This window comes from Archocentrus centrarchus (genome assembly GCF_007364275.1).
Source record: "Archocentrus centrarchus isolate MPI-CPG fArcCen1 chromosome 18 unlocalized genomic scaffold, fArcCen1 scaffold_23_ctg1, whole genome shotgun sequence".
NCBI lineage: Eukaryota > Metazoa > Chordata > Actinopteri > Cichliformes > Cichlidae > Archocentrus > Archocentrus centrarchus.
In genome coordinates, this window is record NW_022060145.1 from 4,955,023 (window position 1) to 4,975,459 (window position 20,437).

General features: G+C 42.6%; 2 protein-coding genes across 6 annotated transcripts; one reads left to right on the plus strand and one right to left on the minus strand.

The window, feature by feature from the left end:
* Positions 1 to 3,275: 3,275 nt before the first annotated feature.
* On the plus strand, positions 3,276 to 10,566 carry brms1 (BRMS1 transcriptional repressor and anoikis regulator). 5 transcript variants are annotated; one of them, XM_030722519.1, is made up of 11 exons: positions 3,276 to 3,402; positions 4,144 to 4,300; positions 6,700 to 6,919; positions 7,049 to 7,139; positions 7,262 to 7,389; positions 7,790 to 7,869; positions 7,986 to 8,082; positions 8,241 to 8,330; positions 9,973 to 10,037; positions 10,178 to 10,217; positions 10,299 to 10,566. In XM_030722519.1, the coding sequence occupies exons 3-11, from the start codon at positions 6,712 to 6,714 to the stop codon at positions 10,304 to 10,306; spliced, it is 807 nt and encodes a 268-aa protein (XP_030578379.1). In that variant the 5' UTR covers positions 3,276 to 3,402; positions 4,144 to 4,300; positions 6,700 to 6,711; the 3' UTR covers positions 10,307 to 10,566. The 5 variants fall into 5 exon arrangements, with proteins under 5 accessions (XP_030578379.1, XP_030578383.1, XP_030578378.1 ...); XM_030722523.1 differs by having other exon boundaries at positions 6,736 to 6,919; XM_030722518.1 differs by having other exon boundaries at positions 4,144 to 4,233.
* Positions 10,567 to 15,040: 4,474 nt separating this feature from the next.
* Positions 15,041 to 20,361, minus strand: tmem179ba (transmembrane protein 179Ba). The gene is made up of 6 exons (XM_030722524.1): positions 20,009 to 20,361; positions 19,504 to 19,686; positions 18,529 to 18,725; positions 17,405 to 17,542; positions 16,620 to 16,698; positions 15,041 to 15,993 (listed from the first exon to the last, which is right to left on the minus strand). The coding sequence occupies exons 2-6, from the start codon at positions 19,606 to 19,608 to the stop codon at positions 15,811 to 15,813; spliced, it is 702 nt and encodes a 233-aa protein (XP_030578384.1). The 5' UTR covers positions 19,609 to 19,686; positions 20,009 to 20,361; the 3' UTR covers positions 15,041 to 15,810.
* Positions 20,362 to 20,437: the final 76 nt, after the last annotated feature.

The window sequence follows — 20,437 nt, forward strand, 5'->3', positions numbered from 1 at the left end:
GAAGAAAATCAGAACCACAAAGAATAATGTATGGTGTATCTTTAGCACGGCAAGGAGGAAAATATGATGCCTGGGAATGGCCGCCAGCTTGTTTCTGGTGGTCATATGGAGGGACAAGTTTTGATCTTCTCTGGAAGCAAGTTCTCTTAGGCTGGATGTCAGAATAGAAGGTTTCTTTTTCCTCAGATGCGTAGAACAGTCACGAGAGGCTCCTCTGAAGCCGCTGCACATACACATGTATGTCTGTGTCGCTAAATGCTAAACGTGTGCGTTGCTACATAATGTACAGCAACATTTGTCATAGGAGTGTTTTTTGGGCCTGTATATTCTGCTGTTCTGTATGACAGATTAGATTTTTAGTATAGGACTGGTTCCTGTTTTTGACTCCTTTTTTTTTTTATTTTGTTGTTGTTGTTTTCTGGATGCATTTTGTCACACGTGGACACACACTGACAGTCCAACAAGGGGACCCAAAACAAAGCTGCCTTTTTTAAATCACACCTCCCAACCCTTCCATCTCTTTCTCACAACTTTTCCTTTTTTCTGAAACACTATTAGACCACCCCGTTCTTCTTCTTTTTGTGTTTTTCTTTTTTTTTTGGAGGGGGGGTGTGGGATCAGTTCAGAGCAGCCACATCTCTGACATGTGTGCTCTGTCTGTCATGTTAGTGGACTCACCGGAAATATGCCTGAACGGGAATGAGGCCATTGTTTAAATCAAAGCATGCATTTCTCTTTCTGTCTCTCACACACACACACACACACACACACACACACAGGCCACCCTTGGGGAGGAGGAAGCGGAAACACATTAGCAAACACAGCTGCCTCTACCACAGATGTGCACACACACACACACACACACACACACACACACACACAAACACCATGCGAAGTCAGAGAAAGGGAGAGGGTGACCGGTCCATAGCCCCCCCCCCCCGCGCTGCAGTTGCCAATCCTCTCGGAGAATAAGCCATCTGTTTCTGACCCTGGGCCAATCACATCAGAGACCGAAGCCCATTGGTTGACAGGAGAAGCAGCGAGATTTGCTGTGGTTCCTGTGACCGATCGCTAACACCTGCAGTGACAGCAGATCTTCACTGTCTGCCTCTTTCTCTCCTAGCGCCAAAAGGCATATGCGTGCACACACACACACACATACACAGATGGGCACACACTCTCTGGCCTCTTCATCTTGCTGCTCTGTCATTTCTCCCTGGCATCCCCCACCTCGCTTTCTCTCCCACCTCCTATCCACTGTCACCCGTCTCTCCACCCTCCCTTTTTCCTTTTTTTTTCTTTCTCCAGTTTTCTTTTTGTTTTGTTTTTAACAGATGTTGCCTTAGGTATTATTTATGTTACACGAACCAAATAAACAGGAGACGTTCTTTTTTAAAAAAAAAAAAAAAAGGGTAACGCAAACTGCTGCCACGTGCGAGCAGATCAGCGGCGTGTGGAAAATCTTGGATCTTCTGTCGCAACTTTTTTGGGGGGGGAACAAACTGAGATTCTGTTTTTCTGGGGTTTTTTTTTTTTTTTTTTTTTTTTTTAGAAGTGAGTGTTTAATACTTAGGCCTTGTTTTTTGTTTAGATAAAAGATGTTCTTTGCATTTACCATTTGAATACTGCTCTGTTTTTATTGTGATCATGACACTTCTTGACACCAGGCCTTGGATTAACATGTAGTTGGGGAAAAAAACAAAAATCCATTCAGATGCATTTTGGTGCGATTGCTTTTGCCTTCCCACCCATGTTTCCGAAGCAGCGTCTGCTGGTTTGGGGGCATGTTTTTGATGGGTCAGATTGTACCAGGCAAGTTCAATCAGTAGCTGAATTTGAGTGGATTTTCATTTCTAAATCGAGGTTTGGATTATTATACCTTCGTAGACTGTTATTGACAAGTCTGTGTTTTTTTTACTGTTGCGGAAAATTGCAAAAAATATATATATACTGATTATTTTCATTGAGGCTAAATACAAGAGCTAAACCATGCCGTTTGGAGGAGTGGTGGTGTTTTGTTTTTCCTTTTTTGGGTTTTTTTTTTAGACAATGATTAGACCAACAAACCAACCAACCAATGTAGCAATATCAACAACAGGTCTTGTTTTTGCCCAATTTTGTTACACTTTTATGCAACTTTAATAAAAACATGTAAAACTGACTTTTTTCCTCTTGTCTGTTTGTCAGTTTTTGCCTTCAGAAAACTTCCATTATTCCCTCTTTTACTGACACATTTTGAGCCCTACATTGACGTGTCATTATTGCGCCCTTTCTCTTGTATTTGGTGTACAAACCGTCCACGATGAGGATCCATAAACTGGTATAGCCATATAACATGCTGACATAGTTACTGTTAGTCCCACCTGTGCTTCTGCTGCCGTTACATCAAATTGTCTGCTTTTGGGGGGGATTTAAAAAAAAAAAAAAAAGTCAAATTTCTCAGTCACCATTACATCCTGCCTTACTTTGATGCCATCTTGTGGTTACTTAGTGTAACATCTACACCTTACATCCTGCTGAGAAGTGAGGATGCCGTCATACTGTTTGCAGGATGGTTCATGTAAGCTCAGTGAATGAGTGCATAACGCCACTGTCGTTGCATCACGTCATGCCAATGACAACATTTCTCCAAGGGCTTAGGGAACAACAAGAGTAATGACCAGAACAGGATAAATGCCAATACTAGATTTGATTCTTTAATATATTTTTGTCCCTGTTTGCTGAACATTGCAAAGATGCTGGCTCCTTAGTTCACACTCCAAATGAAAACATTGCCCCAAAAACTGTTTGCTAAATGCCAAAAAAGAGGAGAGAACTAAGATAAAGTTGGCTCCTTCTCCTATGTGTGGGATATAATTACACCATCACACCCCTGAATTAGTGTCTTACAAATTCAAACTCAACCTGTTTTACTACATTACCATAATTAAGTAGAGTGGTGCCAAAGCAGCTGCACAGTGCTGGCAGTGTGAGAGTGACTAAAAAAGAAGAACAAATGGATTATACATAGGTTTTATATTACATATTATATTTATATATTTTATTTTGGGTTTGGTTTTGGTTTTTAATCAGAACGTGCTCTATATGATAAAAATATTGCTACCATCTGCGTCCCATTTGTAGGAAATTAATCCTGGACTAATATAATAAAGGAAGATAAACTGGTTTGTAATTGGCTTACTGGATCGGCTATAGTGTTTCTGATTGGACAGGAGACTTTGGGGTGATCGCTGCTATTGGACGATCCAGCGGTAGGTCTCCGCGCTCATTGGCTGAACTTCCGGGCTTCAGAGTCCGGCAAAGTGTGGAAGTGAAGAAGACTGAGGCGAAGAGGAAGTACTTTTTAAAATGGAAATACAGTAAATCCCACTTGAACTTTTCGCAGCTGAACAACAGGACGCGGTGAGCCAGCTTTTTTCTTGACTGTCACATTTATCGGTGGGCAGGTTGTTTGTTTACGAAGAGCATCGCCTCCCTCCGTGGACAGGGATCGTTATTTGTTATACGTATGCTGTGGAGAGGTCAGGTCAGGGTGGAAGCCCCTCTGGCGATGCTTCAGTGAGTTTGGTGCTTGTTTTAGTTGTATCAATCAGCAGACGCGTTTAGAGAAAATACGTGGCCGTTAAAAAAGCTGAGCACTCAGGCGGTGTGATGAACAGGCGGTCCTTCCTTCGCTGCGGGGTTTCAGTTGTTAGCTAGTGTTGCACTTGACTCGACTGTGGTCTATTTCCCGCTAATTTTAAAGGAAAATGCAACAACGCGTCTCGCTTATTTTGAGGGGACCTGTAACTAAATGGGCGTGCAGTATAATAGGTTTCAGACTAATTTCGGCTTGTTATTTTACTCTATAAACCGCCGGTGCTGTCATAACGTTTACCGTTTTACTTTGACACTACGGAAGCTAAAAGAGGTCAAATCAGGCCGATTGAGATAGGACATCCGGTAAGGTAGCAAATAAAAGCCCTCATTAATTGGTGACTCTAAATCGCGGAGCAGGTTTAAGGTGATATTTCAACTATAAATATTTTTCTAAAAGTGTCTTTTATGCAGGGTAAGGAAGACTGCGTTATTTTTCGCTTGTTGTTGCCTGCTTATTTGTGAAGCCGGTCGTGTCATTTCCGGTGTGGTGCTGTGTTTTTGCAGTTGGGTGACGGAGGTGATGGAGGCCATACAGTAGCTCGGAGTCCCACGTCTTCAGTCTGCTGTTCAACCTAATTCCACTCTGTCTGCAGAGTAAGCAAGATTTCTCTGTTATTACCCACGGGCAGAGCCAGCAGAGTGATGTGTTTTTATGCTTTAGGTAACTGTTTAAACATATATTTTAAACAAAGCGCCAAGAAATGCGCTCCCTAATAGTTATTGTTGTTTCAGAATTTAGTTTAATTTTTTAAAAAACATCCCAGTCAGCATTTTTGTTCAGCAGTGGTGACATTTTTGAGTGTAATTTTTATGTTATGTGACATTAATGGTGTGCCCATGCAGCTTTTTACATATGATTTATGAAATAATTTGGTAAATATGGACGAAAATATGTTTTAAACTATAATTCTTTATAAAGTCTTCATTCAGGATGTGTCCTTTGGAGTTGTGTTTAGCACTCATTGATCTGGAAAGCATCTTGTGTTGCAGATGGGAATGATCACAAAAACAAGAGCATATATATATATATATATATATATATATATATATATCTATATATATATATATATATATATATATATATATATATATTATATATATATCTCTTTTTTTTTTATATATATACTAATATATATATATATCTATTTTTTTTTTATATATCTATATATCATCTATCTCTCTATCTTTTTTTTTTCTATATACTATATCTCTCTCTCTATCCTATCTCTTTTTTTTCTCTCCTCTATCTTTTTCTCTCTCTTCTCTCTTTTCTCTCCTCTCTCTCTCTTTTCTCTTCTCTCTCTCTCTTTTCTCTCTCTCTTCTATTTTTTCATCTCTCTCTCTATCTCTTTTTTCTCTCTCTCTCTCTCTTTTTCTCTCTCCTCTCTCTTTTTCTCTCTCTCTCTCTCTTTTTTCTCTCTCTCTTCTCTCTTTTTCTATCTCCTCTCTCTCTCCTCTCTCTTTTCTCTCTCTCTCTCTCTTTCTCTTTTCTCTCTCTCTCTTTTCTCTCTCTCTCTCTCTCTCTCTCTCTCTTTTCTCTCTCTCGCTCTCTCTCTCTCTCTCTCTTTCTCTCTTTTTCTCTCTCTCTCTCTCTCTTTCTCTCTTTTTCTCTCTCTCTCTCTCTCTCTCTCTTTCTCTCTCTCTCCCCTCTCTCTCTCTTTTCTCTCTCTCTCTCTCTCTCTCTCTCTCTCTCTCTCTCTCTCTCTCTCTATCTCTCTCTTCTCTCTCTACCTCTCTATCTCTCTCTCTCTCTTTCCCCCACTTTGGCCCCGCACCGCATCGACACCGCATCCAGGAGATCACAGAAGAACCCAGAACAACATGTACCAGACCTGCAGGTCTCACTTGTCTTAGTTGAAGTCAGAGTTCGTGATTCAACAATAAGAAAGAGACTGGACAAAAATGGCATCTGTGGGAGCGCTCCAAGAAGAAAACCTGTGCTGACCAAAAAGAACACAAAGGCTCAACTCACATTTGCCTAAAAACAATACTTGATGATCCCCAAGACTTTTGGGACAATATTCTGTGGACTGACAAGACAAAAGCTGAACTTTTTGGAAGGTTTGAGTCTCTTTACATCTGGCATAAAGCTAACACAACATTTCATAAAAGAACATCACACCAACAGTCAAACATGGTGGTGGTAGTGTGATGGTCTGGGGCTGCTTTGCTGCTTCAGGAACTGGACGACTTGCTCTAATTGATGGAACCATGAATTCTGCTCTCTACCAGAAAATCCTGAAGGAGAGCGTCCGGCCATCAGTTTGTGCCCTGAAGTTCAAGCAGGACGGAGCAGGACAGTGATCCAAAACACACCAGCAAGTCCACCTCTGAATGGAATGAAGGTTTTGGAGTGGCGGTGTTTAAATGAGATTGAGATGCTTTTGCATCAGCTTAAAAAGACCATTCATGCTGGAAAACCCTCCAATGTGACTGAATTAAAACAATTCTGTAAAGAAAAGTGGGACAAAGTTCCTCCACAGCGATGTGAAAGACTCGCTGCCAGTTATCACAAATGCTTGATTGCAGTTCTTCCTACCAAGGGCGACACAACCAGTTTTACGGTTGAGGGGGCAATTACTTTTTCACCACTGACCTTCCTATTGGTAGACAACCCATTCTACTGCCTGAGCCACAGCTGCTCCCATGTACCTGATCATATTCTGAGGAAATGTTTTGTTTGTCTGTTAAGCCACTTATCGATGACGTAAAAAAGGATGAACCAGTGTTTTGTCTACACGGAACAGACAACTTAGCAAAGAACCAGTTGTATCTTTAGGCAAAAAAACACATAATTTGTTTCCAATTCTTTAACTGATTCTATGAAAAATGTAATACGGTTTGACAGGAATAGAAAAGTATTTCTACACCAAAAAAGTGATTCCCAAAGACCTATTGGCCAAAAAGGAAAGGAAACAGGGACAAACTATTCCTGAAGACTGCTTAAAGAAATTACAAGAAAGCTCCTTAAGAGAGTTCAGGCTGTGTTGAAGAATAAAGGTGGTCAGCCAATTGACTGGCTAGTTTTTTATAATATATCAACATGTTGCTACACTCCAGTTTCTGCCTTCCATGCCCGCCCAACCCGCCATGAAGGAGCCGGAGGAGGAGATGGAGGCAGAAGGTGAGTCACAGCTTCCCGAGGCCAACGGCGAGGTGGAAGAACCCAGAGAGGATGAAGGAATGAGGGGTGGAGGAGGCCAGGAGACCATGGAGGAAAGTACAGAGGAGAGGGACAGTGACTTGGAAGAGAGTGAAGAGGAAGAAGAGGAGAGTTCAGGTAAAAAAAAAAAAAAAAGAAATCAAACTGTTCTACTAACTTTTCTATTACTTATATAAAAAGAGATAAAGAGACAATACAATCTGTGTCACTTCAAACATTTTCTTTTGTTTTCTTTGTCCTCTGAAGAGATGGATGATGAAGATTGCGAGAGGAGGAGAGGAGAATGTTTAGATGAGATGATGGATCTGGAGAAACAGTTCCAGGAGCTGAAAGAGAAGTAATTGGGGAAGGGGGGGGTTAGAGGGATTCAACACTTTGTTTTCAGATGTCTGAAGCACCCTCTGCAGCTGTTACGTTTGAAAGATGGAAGGAAAGGCTGACTTTACCATGTGGTTGCAGGTTGTTTCGGGAACGGCTAAACCAGGTGAAAGTAAAGCTGGACGAGGTGCTGACGGGGAAGGCTGGAGAATACAGAGAACCACTGGCTGCACTACAGAACAGCATGCAGATACGAACACAAGTGGCTGGTACAGGATAACGTCTTTCTTTTTTCCTTTTTTTTCCCAGCTTACATGAACATACAGAGTTTTGATCCTTCAGAATTACTCGAACAAATGTCACATAGAAGTGAGTCTCAACATCTACCAAACCTTTAAATCAATAAGGAAAAAAAAATTGTCCACTGGGGGGAGTTGTTTACCCAGGATGCATCTCTGTTGCAGGACTCTTCTAAGTATTTAGAGTTGGCTGACTGTGTGTGTGCAGCACAGAAAGTCTTTTAATGTATTTTATTAAATCTTAGGTTAGAAAGCAAGTTATTACACTAAAGTTCCATCCAGCAGAGCTACAGGTAAGACTGATTTAGTTTGAGCGTTCCTAAAGTTTGTTCAAGTGATCTCTGACACTTTTCGCTGTCTCTTTGTGCAGGAGTGTACAAGGAGCTGTGTCTGCAGGTCATCAAACACAAGCATGAATGTGAAGTACAAGGAGCGAGGCAGCACCTGGAGGTAGCACACACATGCACTGTGAACCGCAGTCTGCATGCATACTCTAGAATTGATATTCTCACACAAAACTATAAGAGAGCTAACATGTTGTGTCTGTATCCACGCGCATGTTGCAGAGCGAGCGGACGCTGCTGTTTGACGCCATGAAAAGCGAGCTGCTGGAAAAGATCAGGAGGCTGGAGGAGGACAGGCAGAATATAGACCTCACCTCAGGTAAATGTCAAATCCCAAAAAGCTGCTACTTACACATGCGGTACAGCAAGGTAATAATCAAATAACTGAAGTACTGCATAAGTGAGTAAAAGTGTGTGCTCAGGTTAGCAAATGCAGACACGTGTGCAAAACACACTAACTGTACTCTGTCATTGCAGAGTGGAGCGATGAGCTGAGGGGCAAGAAATGTAAAAGAAAGAACCTGCTGGGTCAGTCTGAGAAGAAAAAGAAAGTAGCTCTGGTTTCAGGTAACCACCACGTGTGAGGATTTTGGCCCCACCAGCGACATTTATATAAATCTGTGATATGTTTTATACACTGTAGACTGTATATAAAAGGTGGAGGGGTTCCGCGGTTTAGTGGGTAACACATCTGCCTTACACATGTAAGAGCTCCAGTTTGTTTCCAGAAGGAGATGCAAACCCAGCCTCAGGCAGTCACAAGTTAGTGTTCTCCTAGTGCTGATCCCAATCCTGGATCAATGGGGAGGGATTGCATCACGAAGGGCAAATCCAAATCCATATTTTATAGAATCCGAGACCCAGAGCAGAAATTCCATCTTGAAAGGCAATTTAAAATAATAATGGATTAAAGAACAGGACGAACACGGTTACGCCTACGTTATGCTAACGTAACACATTCAGCTACATGACGCACAACGAACAGAGTACGTGTTTGGTATGTTAACGTAACATTAACAGTTATTCAGATAACCATAGCATAAAGAACGTGCTAACAAGTTAACCAAACCATCAATCCATTGAATTCTTCATCCTCGGTGTCACTTCTAAACAACTCCGCACACTCCGTAGGTAGACGAAGCGCCGCTTCCTCTTCTGTGTCGCTTTCGTCAGACTCGTCATCAGCTGCAGTTCCAATTATTCCAGCCTTTCTGAATCCCAACAGGATGGTTTGTCACTGAAGCCCATGTTTTCTTGATCCATTCAGTGACTTCCAGGAAAGTTGGGTGGCGCATTCTCCCAGTTGTCGTTAAGCTGTGCTCTCCATCCATCATCCACTGCGCCCACAGGTTACGCAAGACTGCCTTAAAGCTCCAGTTCACGGAGATGCCAAGTGGCTGGAGTATTTTGGTTCATGTGTTATAAATGTCACATATAAGTCGCTCCGGAGTATAGGTCGCACCCCCAGCCAAACTATGAAAAAAAAGTGCGACTTATAGTCCGGAAAATACTGTAATTACCAGACAGTATGTGAAATGTAGACAGAGCCACAAAGAAGTCATCCACTGGTTTGTGAGGCCCCATTTTTAACAGTAGCCATGTTTTGCTTTTTTTTTTTTTTTTTTTTTTTCCCCAGAGCCAGAAGTGACCATATTTGGACGAGAGCACTAAGTTATTAAAGTGTTTCCGTAGACGGTGCGAGTTCATTGGACAATAGATACTTGCTCATTAGGGTTAAGAAACATCCAAATAAATGACTCGGATGTCACTCTCCCAAACTGGAGCACAACCTCTTGGGGGGCAAGCAGTTTTTGTTAGGAAATTCTATTGGAAATCCTTCAGAAGGCAACAAATAAGATCAAAAGGTCAAGTTCAGTGACTCAAATTAGTGGTAGTGAGACCCCAGACGGCCACCTTTATAGTCCTTTATGTACCATGGCCCTAACTTTGAACCTCGATAAAGTTTAAATGGACGAGGTATTAAATTGTCTGCAGAGTCAAAGACTGATAGGCTGTAAACATTAGTTGGGCTCTTTAACACAGGAGTCTCTGGAGATTGACTCGCATTTGGAGTGACCCTCATGTGGCCAGTAGAGGAACTGCAGCTTTTGCCCCTTTGTATTGGCTCGGTTTTTTGGTGTTTGGTGGGCTCTGCTTGATTGCTGACTGTGTGCTCAGACGGTTTAATAACACTGCCTCTGTGTCACAGGGCCTTTCATCGTCTACATGTTGAGAGACATCGACATCCTTGAAGACTGGACTGCGATCAAGAAGGTCATAAATCACTTGTAAAATTTCGATTTTTACTTCCCACGTACTTCAGCTGTCAGTCGATAAAGAGCCCATTTCAGAGCCTGTGTTTTTGTTCTCTGCTGCCAGAGACGATCATTTAAAACGTCGTCTCTGTTTTTCAGGCAAAAGCAGCGCTGTCGCCGCTAAAAAAGAAAGTTGAAAGTGAGTCTGCTGCGAGCGTACGTTATTAATAATGCAAACTGCGAAGGTTTGTTCTCTAAATGATCCCGTTTTGTCTTTCAGAGCGGTGATGAAAGGAGGATCTCCGTGGCAGCGACACCAAACTTAACACACTCACATTCCCGGCTATTTCAAGTTAAGGTTTTGCCTCCTTGACTGAAACCCAGCAGACTCTTGAGTTTGTTTTTTTTCTGCGCCTTTGACTCCACCTGCCTACCACCCTACTGCTTATTTGTTATCTATTGCTATTTAAAGTAAGTTTTTAATGATATGACAGCCATGTATTTATAGAATGATTTATAATGCTGATTGAAAATCTTTTAGCACACAAGCTTTTTGTCCGTGCCTTCTTTTTGTGTCTGTCGCTGTGTGAGTGACACATGCAGTCACCAGAATCACTGGAACACACTGGTCCATCTGGGATATGTTCGATGGTATTCTGCTGCTGGGAAATTCTGGTAACTACAGCTTCACCCATAACCTCAGCCATCTTCAGATCAGCTGGGTTCAGATCGACTGAATCTGTCTTGCACGAAAAATGCTGACTGCTTGGATAGCAGAGGAAGGAAAAGGGTGTTGGTGAAGAAGCTTCTGATAAACAGTTCTCACACAGGAGACCCAGCTACTCACTGTACAGGAAACCTATCTGATCAAACTAAATGAAACTTAGTCTCATGATTAAAGTGAGCCGGTATATGAACAGGGTACCAGTTAAGATGATGTGCTCCTCAGCAGATTTTAGCCCAGCCTTTTGAATCTTTCTGTTAATGGCGTGCGGGCATCACTGCGGGGTGGGCTTTCAGTCTAAATTCTCCCAGGAGATGAGATACCTCGCCCCTTATCGAGTATGCCAGATGATTAAAGAAATTAGCACCACAGTTGTGAAAATGCTCTCATTTTCATCACAATTATTTTTAAAAATGTAAATTTAGACCAAAATCTGACAGATCAACAGGAGGCTTCAGTGGAGAAGCAGCAAAGACATCAACACCCAATCCTGCACAGATTTGATAGGTTGGTTAAAGTTTATGAGCTCTCCGGTGTTGACAGTACTCCAACAGGACACAGAGCCTGACCGCTGGCTCATCTTTACACCGGAGCAACACAAAAAAAACCCACAGAAAGGGGTTTCATGGTGCAGTACGTCCAGCAGGTGGCAGCATTTATCCTGATTTTAAATCTGAGATTGTGGTCCAAAGTAAAACACATACAGGTGAATAATCATATGTTTGAATATGATATGAATGAATGTTGGGCAACCCACCTGTGTAAGGAGTTTGATTAATGCAGCATTAAATGGGTCTCAGTTTGCTCTTTTGGGAGGGGTTTGGAGGAGAAGCAGCAGGAACGGTGTGGGACTCTGCTACAGGCCACTGGAATAGCAGCTCATGTGGAGGGAGACAAAAGGTTAACAGCCACAAAACACACATTAAAAGACCAACAGCCTCCCCCCAAACAAGAAGAAGCATTGAACCAAAAAAAATTATGCGTGGAGGTAACCAAACAACTCTCTCCAGTGAGTTCTGGGTCCAGTCTGTCTTTAAAGGAAGGATAGTTTGGTCTAATTATAACAGGTGTAACTAAAAATAACAATAATCTTAATCTCCGGATTAGTTTAATCTGATCTTTAAGATGTTAGAGGAAAGTAAAAGGTGGTCACCCTCTCAGAAAGCCCATGATGACTCCTTCAAAAGAGTATCATGATTTGCTGGGGGGCGGGGCTTTAGGGAATCATGAATTTCCCATTTATTTTACTTCCGCTTATCCAGGTCACGGGTGCAGCAGCCTAAGCAGAGATGCCCATACCTCCCTCTCCAGCTCATTTGCTTTTACATGATCAGAATCACTAGATCAAGGGTGAATGAGTCATTATGTGTATTCTTCTTTAGTGGTGGAAGTTTATAAAAAATCTCAAATCAGTCAAATATAGTAATGATACAAAGTACATTTTTGGTGCTCAGGTGGCGCTGGGCTCCATCTGCACCTCTGCCCACTGAAACGCTCTCAGTTCAGTTCTTGCTAAAGTGGTTCACCATGTACAGTGGAAACAAAATGTCAGTGATAATAACCTCATCTGTACAGAATGTTTCATACATGGTTGCAGCTCAAATATCTGACATTAAAAAAAAAAAAAAAAAGAGTCAAAGCTGAACAGGATCTTTGCTGAAGGAATGCTGCAAAGCTAAATCAGCCACTCCAGCACATTCACACACAGTCCTGCTTTGATCCACTAACATGCACGATGATATGCAGGTTAGTGCATCAGGGAGTTTGCATCAAGCAGAAAAAAGTTGCACTAAAGGAGACTTGTGGAGATCAGTGTGTTTGGAAAGCATTTATTTGATGCGAGAGGAGTGACGTTCACATGTTTATTTACAATAGCAGCAAAAGCCAAGAAGAAAAAGACAGAGCTGTAGATGGTGATAAAGTGCTTTTTTTCCCCCCCTGATTCTTTCAACTCCTTTCTTTGGCATCTGAATTATATTTTTCAGGGTAGATTAGCTGTCATGAACATGATTCTGCCTGAAACTACACCCTCAGATCTGTGCAAGACATTTTTATTCATTCCTTCATTTTATTTCCCTTCACTCTCTCACTGATTCTTCTCTCTTTCCTCCTTTCTTTCTCTTGTTACCGTCTTCCTCTCCCTCGCCATTTCTCCTTCCACCCTCAGAGTTTACTGCTCCATCACAGTCCGTGACTTCAGCATCTTTCCTCGTTTCCTCACAGCTGCTTGCTGAGTTTACGCGCCTGCCTCTCCCTGGCTTCGAAGGCGGCTTTGGTGTCTTTCAGCTCCTCCAGCTGCCGGCGGATCAGGGCCATGTCGAGCTGGGCGGCCTCGCACTGCTCCCTCAGGGCGGCCGACTCCGTCCTCAGCTGCGTGGTGGCAACGGAGAGCTGCTCGCTGCGTTCGCGGCACTGCATCTGCATCCTCTTGGCGTCGGTGAGGAGGGACTCCACGCTCACCACCACTGAATCACACTGGTTGCAAGACATGTCCTGCGCAGGGATGGATGGATGGAGGTCAGGGGTCAGAACTGAATGGATCTGGGCAGGCTACAGTGATTGCCTGAGTGACATTAAAGCTGACAGTGGAAGGGCTCTCTCTGATTTAAATCTGAGATTTAAGCACTCTGCGCTGTTTTACAGATTTTGTGCTGTCTGCTTTGGCAGTAAACTGGAGCTTTTCTGCCAAAAACACAGATAAAGTGAATCAATAGCTGGCTGCCAAAAGTCCAGCACAGATCAACAGGTTTAAAACTGAACATTTGATCTGTGGAAAGTGAAGTAGCTTAAAGAGGCTTATCGTGGCTTAGCGTCCACTGCTCCTCTGCGTTTCTCTTGTATCCTTACAGATCTCCAGCCCTCATGTATTTTTTTTTTTTAACTCTTCCTGCTCTTTACATGTACACTGATTTCTATAAAGACACCTTATTTTTTTTGTAATCAACACTCAAAGAGTAGAAGCAAAGCAACAGGTGATGATGTCTTACCACAGACTCCAAAGTCAAATTTATCTCGACCCTTCTTCTGAAACTCAGGCTGCAGGCAGTGCTCGCCGTCCTCCAGAGTGCTTTCTCTCTCTCTCTCTCGTCTTAAAAGGACCACTGAGGATTTTTTTTTCCCCTTTAAAATGCAACACACTCTCCTGCTTCTTTCACTTCTCCATCTGTGCCCCTCTTTCTTGCCGTTCTCTCTCTCCTCAGTGAGGATTACCTTTTACCTCAGGCTCACGTAAGGTCAGGTAATCCAGAGATTAGACAGTTAAGGAAAGAGAGTGGGTGCAGAGGGTCTATTTTGATATGCCAGGGAAGTGGCAACCTCATTCAGATACTCGGGCGGGAATGTCAGTTCAGGTCATGCTTCGAACAGCTGCTGCTGACTGGGAGAAAAGTCTTAAGGAATGATTATTTTTGAAGAAAGTAGATGGCATAATGCAGTCATTTTGAGGTTTGTGTAAAACACACAGTGGCCTTTTAAATGTACCTTTCAGGTCTCTTCTGGATGAACTGTGCTGTTTTAGTCATCTGGAAGACCTCAGCTTTATTGAAATGAAGAGTCCAAACTAGAAATCTTAGAAATAGTTTTGCAGTCTTCTTTTGCAGAAATCTAAGGGTGGATTTGTGCTTCTGCCAGCGTCAGAAGTCTGAATTAAACTCAACGCATACAACAGTACAAATACGTCCCTGGCACACACGAGTCTTTATTTGTTATTAGCCTCCAGGGGGAGTCATTGTTCAACATATCCTTTTCTCTGTTCCCCGTGAACGCATGAACGGGTCCAGAAAGCGTGACTGCAATCCAAAGGGGCTGAAATATGTCAGCAACTAAAGTGCAGCATCCCAAAACGCAGCGTCAGACGCGGGTATCTGAGAGGCACACCTGACTGAACCTGAGGCCTGAGCTTAGAATTGAAAAATTTTCACATCTAAACATTCATGATGTTTCAGCTGTTTGATCAGAGAGCGGCACTGTAAGCTACCTATCTGTGATCATATAACAAATGTTTCAAGTCAAATCAAAACAATCATAAATAAGGCGGACTGAATCAAGCTGCATTGATCCAACCGAATGACACAAAGATATATTTTCAGCAGGTGTCATGTGACACTTGAGGCTTGTTTTGAGCATTTTTACAGTTATGATGAGATCTGATGTGTTTTCTTCTTACTGTAACCTTTGAACCATCTGTGCTACAGAAATGCATAAAAACTGCTCCTGCAAGGGGACAACCAGCGCCTTCCAGCAATGCAAGTTATATAAAGTGTTAAATTGAGGGAAACTGAGTGAAAACCAGTCAAAAATGTTTTTCACGTTTTTCTTTTTATTTCTGTCCATTTCATTTCTAATGACATCGTCGCCACGCAGATCAATAACTGAACGATTTTGGAAGCCATGAGATGTCAGAAAATAAGGACACCTTAAAATTTGAAGAAAGCAATGTGTTAGAATTTTACAGTCCAGAAAAACAAAGTGTGTTAAAATAGTCTATTGTAGCTACAGGTTTTGTGAAATGAGTAAAAAAAAAACAAAAAAACAAAAAAAGTGTTTTATGTAGAAAATTTCTAGCACTCATCAAAAGTACAACTGAGCACATTTAAATTATAAAAGGAATGCCTGCGATAAACACCCTCGCATTTGTTGGCGGTGTAAACAAACTGAACAGAAGCGCTTTCTGAATGAAAAACATTTCTGAGGAATCCACACTTTGACGTGAAGCGGTGGGTGAGATGTGAGAAACGGGTAAATTCAGTTACAGCGCTTCAGAGTTTCCAGTGTGCCCTCACTCACACACACACACACACACACACACACACAGGCCAAGTGGTTAAGGCGATGGACTGATAATCCATTGTGCTCTGTGTGTGTGCATTCAAATCCCATCCTGGTCAAATGGGGGAGTTGATTTATGGCATTTCTACATACTCTTAAACCCAAATACTAATTTCTGTGACACCCTCTAATATCAAAAGGATGCTCACTGAAACACCTGATTTATCCTTTTTCCACTCCTGCTCCCACATGATCACTTTGTCTTATGTTGTTTGTGTAGCTCCTCGCTCACACCCGTCCCTCACTGCGGCCTTCCAGGACGGTTGAAAAATGGCTCGGTCTCTTCGGCCGTCCCGCTCGTATCCCCGAAAAGGCTTCCGGCTGGTGTGCCGGCAATCAGCTTAACCCCTGAACCCTGACGCCTCTGAATGACCACCAGAACCCCGATGATGAGCCAGAAGAAGAAGTTGACCCATACTGCCGTCTGAGAAGGAAGTGACATGAAATGCAAGTTGCACAGGAGGGTTTTTTTTTTAAAATCTGAATCTAAACACACTAATATAGTAATGCTCTAGTTTCAATTAGTCTTTCACTTCTTTTCATCAGCTGCTACTATACAAAGAAACCTAAGTGGGATCCAATATGCTCACTTTCATCTATTTTTGGACTCTACTTTTATAGCTTCTTACAGTTCATAGTAATGTTTATTTATGTTATACTGAGCCTCGATGCATCCCCTCTGTTCATCGACTATCTGAAAAAGGCCCTTCGTGGCCATCCTCTCTTTAAAACAGCTTTCTTTGGATTGGCTGCCCCTCGCAGAATGAAGGTCAGAACAGCATTTAGGGCTTCTATGCTCATAGCTGTGCAACCATATTACAGATATCAGGTCTCACTGACATCATGCAGAGCCAAGAGTAAAAAAAAAACTGCTGGAAACAGAGTGCTTAGAGCAGTCTGAAGCTTGTGGCTCATACTTAGTATCAGTAGAAAACAGCAATAAAACATGATTTGAAACACCAGAGCCTTTTGTATTATGATGGATGGATGAATGTTAAGCATTACAGAAACTGGCAATGCAGTTAAGTAATAAGTGACTGAAAGACTGACCTCAGCTTTGTGCAGACTGCTGTAGAACCTCCCTCCTTCAAGTGGACTGACCCATTTTCTACTCTGGGCTTCATCACAGCTTTGGAGACAGAAGCACACTGTGTATTAGACCGTTTAAAAGAAAACCAGGGTTACCTTTTAATTCACTTGCATGTTCAACAGGAGAAATGGGGCTAAAATATTACACAATTATTCAGTTGGGTGATGGATTTGTCTTAAACTTATCGGTCACTGAACAAATAAGAAACTGCAGGCAGTTTCCTCAGAGGAAGCAGTGCCAAGCTGCAGTTACAGCATATAAATAACATCAAAGTTAGTGGAGCTCAAAACAAGCAATTAAAAGCTAACAACATCATGGACGTCCTTGCTTCTCTTTTAAGTGCTCGCCCTTTCAGAGCATTACAGTGCAGCCAGAGATGGAAAAAAAAAAAAAAACTGTGGTGGTGCTGATGACATTTTTTAAAAGGAAAGGCATGGGCCCAGTGTAAAATGACTGGATGGTAAAAATGAAATATAGAGTTGTAACAGAAAGTGGGTATTTACAGTGGTGACAGGTGTGGGTGTGGAGTGGAGATGGACATCGGTTTTTTTTTTGTTTTTTTTTTCCAAAGACACAAAAAAGGAGAAAAGCAGAAAGCAGGCAAACACAAAGTGACGCTCACTGTGTTTCAAATGCCATTTTCATTTTCACAAGTGAGTGCATGTCCGTACACACAGGTGTGGCTGAGTGTAGGTGTGTTTGTGTGTGGGTGTGTGTGTGTATGTGTGTGTGCACTCTGGGCCACCTGGTAACGTTGGGAACGGTGTGCACGATGGAGGCGCAGAGAGAGTCGCGCCCGATCTTCAACATGCAGCCAGTGACGAGCAGGAAGAACAGAAAAATGCCACAAACGACAATAATCACGTTCATCCACACGCGCTCCCTGCAGAGGAGGGGGGGGGGGGAAAGAAAACAGAAAGAGCGTGAGAGCAGCACTGAGCTCTTTGAAGTGAAGGGAAAAGAGGAGAATAATGTGTTATTTCAACCTTTGGCCAAATGAGGACAGGATGTCAAAATACAAAATGTAGGCTAACGTGTGACTGTGTTACCGTGACATGGCATGACCCATGCTTTTTTTTTTTTTTTCTCCCCTTCTCTGCATCACCTCTGCAGCCCGTACTGTCATGAGACCGTTGTGCAACCTCCACAGAGGAGTTGTTTTATTCTGTGCCTCATCACTGTGACACCATGCAACATCACTTTACATTCAGCTTCAGGAGTCACTTGCATTATGAAATTTGTGCAACAAATAGATTCCCCTGTTAGTTAAACTGTGGAGTGACTAAAGTTGTTTTGTTTGCAACAACGTTTATTTCCCTGTGTTATCATTAAAGTTTATCATCCTTTCAAACTGCAGCACAGTGGCCTCACAGCAAGAAGGTCCTGGGTTTGAATCCACCATGTGGGCGGGGCCTTTCTGTGTGGAGTTTGCATGTCCTCCCCGTGTCTGTGTGGGTTCTCTCTGGTTCTCCACAGTCCAGAGACATGCAGTTAGTGGGGTTAGGTTAAGTGGTGATTCTAAATTGCCCGTAGGTGTGAATGTGAGTGCGAGTGGTCGTGGGTCTCTTGGTGTTCGCCCTGCGACAGACTGCCGACCTCTCCAGGGTGTACGCTGCCTCTGGCAGAGAATAGCCAGCTATTCTCATGGCTGGCAAATAAAGTTCAAAAGAATGACACAATGACAGAGTAACAAAGTGATTTACAGCTACACAGCTCAATTTTTTAGTTCAGTGTGCACAAAAACACAGTGCAACACCGGGCAGCACACTTAAAGGAAAACTTGGATGATAAGAAAACACAAACACAGTGTACAAAATATTCCACTGCAGGTCAACGCTTTGTCATGAGAAACACACAGCATGTGGTCACCTTTTGATTTCCCCGTCGGTGCAGAAAGCGTACACCCCGTACACAGACAGGGAGAAACACACCACTGCCACCATGACTGATATGGCCGACACAAAATAACAAAGAGATGAGGAGCTGGACGACTGGACTCTGATGAGCTGCACCGAGGCATTGTAGCTGACCTGCCCATACAGCATACACCGACCTCCAAAATTACCCTAAAGGTGAGAGAGAGGGAGAGGGAGAGAGAGGGGGGGTGGGGTGAATTTGGATCTGCTGGCTGCTGCGCTGTTTAAACGGAGGAAACGCGTGAACTGTGGCATCTGACTCCTATAAGCGAGCAGCGGGGAGCATAATTGGGTCACATGACAAGCAAAGCATCCGAGGTCGAGAGTAAAAACCGTGCGCGCTCACACGAACGTTCACACTTTCACGCGCATATGCATTTCCTTATTGGCCGAGAAGAGAAAGAGAGAGAGAGAGAGAGAGAGAGAGAGAGAGAGGTGATAAAGTATCAGAAAAACGTTAGATAACGTAACCAACGCAGCACCGTTCACGTGACACTTCGCTAAAGTCTGTGGTAAATTTGGAGAAGTGGCTCTTCTGATGGCCTGCAGTCCGAAAAAAGAGAGTTAAAAAAAAAGAACAAAAACCTACCGAAATACGGAGAAATTAGAAAAAAACTCCGACGGCAGTGACTCAGTTTGCAGGAACTCCGCAGAAAGTGAAAGTGCGTGTCATTTTTTTTTTAATTACTGTGAAACACCCAGAAAATGTGCAGCTGCATCAAATCCACTATATCAGCGCGACAAGATCATTTTGTGACACACTGTATACAAAATTATTGTTAAAGGACATTTTTAAAAAGAAAAAAATAATATTTAAGGTTATGGTTTCGTCTTTAGTAAACTTTCTGGGATAGACAAACGCGCTACAAAGTCTACCCGGAAGAAGATGGACACTACAGCAGTACGGTTAGTAAAACGGGAAAGTCACCTGGACGATGGTAACGGACGCTGCGGTAACAATCCCACAGACGAAACAGCTGATGTACAGAGCCCACTCCAGCAGCAGCAGCAGCCTCGTTAACGCCATCATCATCCAGCTGCCCCGGTCCCGTCTGCAGAGACACCCCGCGTGAAGGCAGCAACAACAAGGCAAACGACTTCCGATGAGATCCTTCAAAATAAAATGCAGAGTCTGCTGCAACTGCGGTTGACTCGTGGTAGTGTCAAGAACACAACGAGCACATATCGATTAAGAATGAGACAAAATAGTGCGCGGGTGTGGATGATTCGATAAGAAGACCTGAAAATTATTTCCATTAGGATTAACATGTGTTGGGTGTTTGTTCAAAGCATATAGACTCCTTGAACAACAAAGTGCCGATATACTGTCGAAAAAACGATTAAATTAAAAATAAAGACAGTCTTACACACTCATACCTCTTCATATGTCTCATAAGCATAATTTAAAATATTTTAAACCAGCTGCAACTCACCTGTAAGACAGATTGATTTCCGGTGATACTGTGATTGCGTCTAAAATCCCCTCCTGATACTAGTTTGAGTAGCAATAATTTTACCTCCTGCGTCCTGCGAGTTTTACCGCAGCGTATCTAAGTATGAATGCGTAAAAACTGCTTACTGGTCACACTCTCTATACTCCCTATATCGATTTTCTTCGGTTAATCAGTTGGTTTCACCTGATGACCCAGAAAGATATACTAAAAGGCTGCAGGCAGACACGTGTAATTCACCCACCTTAACACCTATATTTCCGCACTAATTATCTTGATTATAGGGTACCCAATATGATAATATTAAAAGTGGGCCTATATACTGCATATTTGTGTTTCCTCAGTTTCCTCAGAGTTTTGTGAGGGTTAGGAGGTGTGTCATCCTGGAATTAGAGTTGACCACTGTGCGCG